The following is a 6,140-nucleotide window of genomic DNA, read 5'->3' as shown; positions in this document are numbered from 1 at the left end:
CACCTTCACCTTTTCGCTTATGACTTTTTATAAATATTTGATAACTTACTATAAGGTTTGAAATATCATTTTTTAGTTTCATAAAAATACAGAAATCATATGAATTCCTCTCTCACATACATCATATATGTATATATCTATATATAATGCTATATATCATAAAAGATAATTTTTACAAATTTGTATGATTTTAGTGGGAAAATAAAATTAACCTTTAGTCATCTTTGATGTTCTATAATTGGAGGCTTGGTAATTATAATTGGCAACATAGAGAGACAGATACAGTTTTAGATATATGTATTTATAAAACAAATATCTGTGACAACTTTACTATTATCAAGGTTTCAGAAATATCCATCTTTGCACACCTGAAGAGATAAAGGCTTTCTAGAGATTTGGATAACAGATATCCTCTAAATATTTATTATGGAAAGAGACAACAATATACACTTTAAGCTTTTTCCCTATAATATTTTATGGAGAAAATTACTTCTGAGCATATTTTTCATTGCAATTAAGACATCTTTATTCCTGATACTGTAGATAATTGGGTTGAAAGATGGTGTGAGGATGGTATAGAATATTGCCAGCAACTTATCCTGACCTGGAGTGTGGTACTTTTTAGGTCTCATGTACGTGAAAATAAAAGGCCCATAGTACATTATGACCACAATCATGTGGAAGAAACAGGTAGAAAATGACTTTTTCCTTGCCTCTTTTGATTTCATTTGGAGGACAGTAAAGAGAATTTGAGCATAAGATGCAAAGATTAGAGAGGAAGGGATAAACAGGAAAATGATGCCACTTGCATAAGCTGCTCGTTCATAGCGTGTTGTGTCCACACAGGACAACACCAACATGGCGGGGACTTCACAGAAAAAGTGATCAATGGCTCTTGAGCCACAAAAGGGAAAGTGAAGTGCGTAAGCTGTGTGAACTATGGAGTTCATTATCCCAATAAACCAGGCCCCTCCAGCCATGAGAACGCTGACACAGTCATTCATAAGAATGGGGTAGCGCAGTGGGTGACAGATGGCTACATAGCGATCATAGGACATTGCTGCCAGGAGAAGGCACTCACCACCCAAGAGGGTAAGGGATAGAAATATCTGGAAGCCACAGGCTGCAAATGAAATAGTTTTGCTGCCTGACAGAAAGTCAGTGATCATTTTGGGAACAATGTTGCTAGTATGCAAGATATCCATAAAAGAGAGATGACTGAGCAGGAAATACATTGGAGTATGGAGTCTTGATTCCTTGTGGATAAGGATAATCATCATTGTATTTTCTGTTATAGTTATAATGAAAATGATGACTATAAAGGAGAGGAAAATCAGACTTGTTTGGGAAGAAGAGAAGAGTCCCAAAAGAATGAAGTCACTGCTGGAAGTGTGATTGTCATATCCCATCATGAAATCCTTGCTTTACCTGAAATAAACAAATAAACAAACAAATATGGATAAATAAAAGATAGAATGAAAAAAAAAGAAAAATTAGCATAAATCTCAACCTCCTTTACATTTAACTATATAATAAGATAGGCATATTCCTTTTTAGCTCTATTTTCCAGGTAAAGCCAATGGACTCTCAGAGAATTTTTTAATTGGGCATGTTTTCCACTATAGGTATTTATTTGCTGGACAATTTAATTATTTTATCCATTATGAAATAAACATAATTTGTATATACTTTATTTATATAAGAATAAACTTAATTATATATTTAATTCCCTGAAATGTTAACACTGTTTTGCTGTCATTTTAAAAGTTTTAAAAGATCATCATATGAATGGGATTTGCAGATGTATGCATGTATACATGGTTCTTGCTGTTTCTACTGGTTTGATCTACAGCTAAGTAAAATTTGGTGTAGACAGATTCAGTCTGAAGGCAGTGGTGTTTCCCATGAACTGACTGATTATAATTTAGTCTCTAAAATCAGTGCATATTACTGTAACTCACATTTACTATATTGATATCCAAAATTGTTGACTTTTTCCCAATGCATAGAATCATTTTGTCCTTCTGGTTTTGCTTTTTACATTAACAGTTTATTTCAATGTAGTCATCCTGAATCAAAACATCACTTCATTCTAGTGTTAAGAAGAATGGACAGTGTCTATTCACACTAAATTCCTGTTAGTAGAGTCCCTGGACCATGGAAGCTTCCCAGATTCTTATTGAGGAGATTTTTGATTTATGTTTCTAAGATCTCTGATATGAAAGGTCTTCAATGAGGCATCAATTGTATTTATGTTTTTAGACAGTCTGTTTTGTCTACACAAGTATGTTTATTATTTTGATTTCAGATATAGTTTGTACTCCATTATATATTCCCTAACATATTTATTATCTTACTTCTATCATATTTACCCTACCCTTAGGAGGTAGGTGAAAAATGAGGTGACTCATTTTTAAATGAAGTCAATGAAGTACCTAAAATTTTTGCAACTGTTTATTGTAAAACTTAGCTTAATTGAAGCATCTGAATATTCTCCCATGAAACTGGAAAGATGGAAAAAAAAATGTCTGTGATTTCTAAAATCTGGAATGAAAGCTTTTCTTGAATTCAAAGAGGAATGCTCAAGTGGTGAGCCTCCTTACACAAAGCTAAAAAACTGAGTAAACACATGTTATATATCAGACTTCCACATATATACAAGTCTTACACAAGGTAAAGTCTTCTCCACTCCATTTACATCCAAATTTTCCTGGTTTACTAATATTAAATGCCAGAAAAGAGATGTAACACATAGCTGACATCCCTTTATCTTCTAAATGCTTGGAATCTAAATAGAAAATGATATCATTTTTAGGTATTATTTTATATTATAAAAGCAGTATGTTTCAATCTTTCCTTATAGGAAATAGAAATACCTTGTATTCTTTATTCAGTGAATGTACTACACTCAAATCATTTTCATCATTTTGCATTTATCAATATTCTCAAAATATAGTATATATCAATGCATTTTGACTTGACTCATAATACTTTTTTCATTTTTCTAGTAGCTGTCTTATTATATAAATTAGGTTTATATATTGCAAACTTAGATTGAAGTAGAAGCCAATTACTAATCTTAAGATATTAATATATGTAATATTATTACATATTCAATATATATAAATATACTTAATACAGTATAGTTGAGACTACATATTTAGAAGATAATTGTTTGTATGCTCCTATAACTGGTCTTTAAAGTATTGACCAAAAGGCAAAGAAAAGATTAAAACTTGATGTCATTTCTAAAAAATATATTTTAAAAAAAAGTTTTATATGAAAATACTTTACAATATTAATTTTGTGGAAAGCATTTATATTTTATACTATATGACTGCTATTTTTATTTGTAAAACTTTCCTATAAACTTATAATAGCAATGACTCATTTGACATGATATTTATAATCTCTATCATAAAATATTGAGTATCAGATTTGGTTGATGTGCAAATGATTCAAAATATCTCGTTGTTACTAATAATTCAACTAATTACAATGAAATTTCATGGAAGAGGCAATAATCAGACACTGAATTCCCTTAAACATGACTAGAACAAAATAATTAATAATTTTTAATAAGCTGATATGGAATAAGTTGAGCTATTTCAAATCCTGAAAGACAATGCTATGAAAGTGCTGCACTCAATATACCAGCAAATTTGAAAACTCAGCAGTGGCCACAGGACTGGAAAAGGGCAGTTTTCATTCCAATCCCTAAGAAAGGCAATCCCAAAGAATGCTCAAACTACTGCACAATTGCACTCATCTCACATGCTAGTAAAATAATGCTCAAAATTCTCCAAGCCAGGCTTTAGCAATACATGAACCGTGAAATTCCAGATGTTCAAGCTGATTTTAGAAAAGGCAGAGGAACCAGAGAACAAATTGTCAACATTCACTGGATCATCGAAGCAAGATAGTTCCAGAAAAACATCTATTTCTGCTTTATTGCTTTTGTCTGTGTGGATCACAACAAACTGTGGAAAATTCTGAAAGAGATGGGAATACCAGGCCACCTGACCTGCCTCTTGAGAAACCTGTATGCAGGTCAGGAAGCAACAGTTAGAACTGGCAGGTCAGGAAGCAACAGAACTGGACATGGAACAACAGACAGGTTCCACATAGGAAAAGGAGTATGTCAAGGCTGTATTTCACTTCTATGCAAAGTACATCATGAGAAACGCTGGGATGGATGAAGCACAAGCTGGAATCAAGATTGCTGGGAAAAATATCAATAACCTCAGATATGCAAATGACACCACCTTTATAGAAGAAAGTGAAGAAGAACTAAAGAGCCTCTTGATGAAAGTGAAAGAGGAGAGTGAAAAAGTTGCCTTAAAGCTCAACATTCAGAAAACAGTGATCCTGTCCCATCACTTCATGGCAAATAGATGGGGAAACAGTGGAAACAGTAGCTGACTTTATTTTGGGGGGGGGGCCTCCAAAATCACTGCAGATGGTGATTTGCAGCCTCGAAATTAAAAGAAGCTTACTCCTTGGAAGCAAAGTTATGACCAACCTAGACAGCATATTAAAAAGCAGAGACATTACTTTGCCAACAAAGGTCCGTCTAGTCCAGGCTATGTTTTTTCTAGTAGTCATGGAATATAAAGAAAGCTGAGTGCCAAAGAACTGATGCTTTTGAACTGTGGTGTTGGATAAGATTCTTGAGAGTCCCTTGGACTGCAAGGAGATCCAACCAGTCCATCCTAAAGGAGATAGTCCTGGGTGTTCCTTGGAAGGACTGATGTTGAAGCTGAAACTCCAATACTTTTGCCATCTGATGAGAAGAGCTGACTCATTTGCAAAGACCCTGATGCTCGGAAAGATTGAGGGCAGGAGAAGGGGACAACAGTGGGTGAGATGGTTGGATGGCATCACCGACTCATTGGACATGGATTTGGGTGGACTCCCGGAGTTGTTGATGGACAGGGAGGCCTGGTATGCTGTGGTTCATGGGGTCACAAAGAGTCTGACACTACTGAGTGACTGAGCTGAACTGAACTGATATGGAATATGGGTCTAATAAATGTATAAGAGATATTATCTAAACTAGTGGTGTGTATGATTTTGACTCAAGTAATTATCTTAGCAAAGTAACAACATAAGCTAAACATTTCCTAATGCTTTGAAGAGATAAAAAAGAAAATACAATTCAGATGTATATATTTAAATATTTAATTTTATGTCTCATTATAGAGCAAAGCACCTATCAGTCATTAAAATATATCTGAAATCAATTTCTTTTAAATAAAGATGATAACAGTACCTTATCATATAGCTGATTTTAAGATTAAATGAGTCACATTAAACAATATATTAAATGACACATACACATGCACATATGCACACACATGGAACAAAACTTGGCATATAGTAAACACTCAGAAACAGTGATTATTGTTCTTACTATTATTTATATAAGTAGTATATCAATATTTCTATCATTAGCCTATTAGTGTTTCTATAATCAGTATATTATTTCTTTATAATTTAAACATGCATTTAGCAATTATATTCTAAATAAGCTGAGAGGACTTCCCTGGTGACTCAGACTGTATAGCATCTGCCTACATTGCAGGAGACCTGGGTTCGATCCCTGGGTCGGGTAGATCCCCTGGAGAAGGAAATGGCAACCCACTCCAGTACTCTTGACTGGAAAATCCCATGGATGGAGGAGCCTGGTAGGCTATAGTCCATGGGGTTGCAGAGTTAGACAGGACTGAGCGACTTCACTCACTTCACTAAGTTGAGAGAGAGAGAGAATCTGCAGGTTATGGGAGAATATGACCATGTGAATAAAAGCAAATTTCAGTGCGGTGAGTCAGAAGTATATTGGCACTCACTACTTATTCACAAAACAAATACCTGTGATAAACTTTATTATTATAAGGATTTTGGAAGTATCTGCCTCTTTCTACACTTGAAGAGGTAATAATTCTTTATTATCTTTTCAGAGATATGAATAACAGACATCCTCTAAATATGACTGTGGAAATAGAGAACATGTATTTCAAGGTTTTTTTCTATTGTTTTTTCTGGACAAAGTTACTTTTGAGCATATTTCTCAGTGCTTCCAGAACATCTTTATTCCTAAAGCTGTAGATAATTGGGTTGAAAGACAGTGTGAGGATGGT

General features: G+C 34.0%; 1 protein-coding gene across 1 annotated transcript; it reads right to left on the bottom strand.

Moving 5' to 3' along the window:
- Positions 1-464: 464 nt before the first annotated feature.
- Positions 465-1,415, bottom strand: LOC110148825 (olfactory receptor 2AJ1-like). Its single transcript, XM_020911033.2, has one exon. The coding sequence runs from the start codon at positions 1,410-1,412 to the stop codon at positions 465-467; it is 948 nt and encodes a 315-aa protein (XP_020766692.2). The 5' UTR covers positions 1,413-1,415.
- Positions 1,416-6,140: the final 4,725 nt, after the last annotated feature.

This window comes from Odocoileus virginianus, chromosome 3 (assembly GCF_023699985.2).
Source record: "Odocoileus virginianus isolate 20LAN1187 ecotype Illinois chromosome 3, Ovbor_1.2, whole genome shotgun sequence".
Lineage (NCBI taxonomy): Eukaryota > Metazoa > Chordata > Mammalia > Artiodactyla > Cervidae > Odocoileus > Odocoileus virginianus.
This window is presented reverse-complemented; position numbering and strand designations above follow the sequence as displayed.

Coding starts and splice junctions, on each gene's coding strand:
- LOC110148825 (XM_020911033.2), bottom strand. CDS start 1,412: ATGATGGGATATGACAATCACACTTCCAGCAGTGACTTCATTCTTTTG.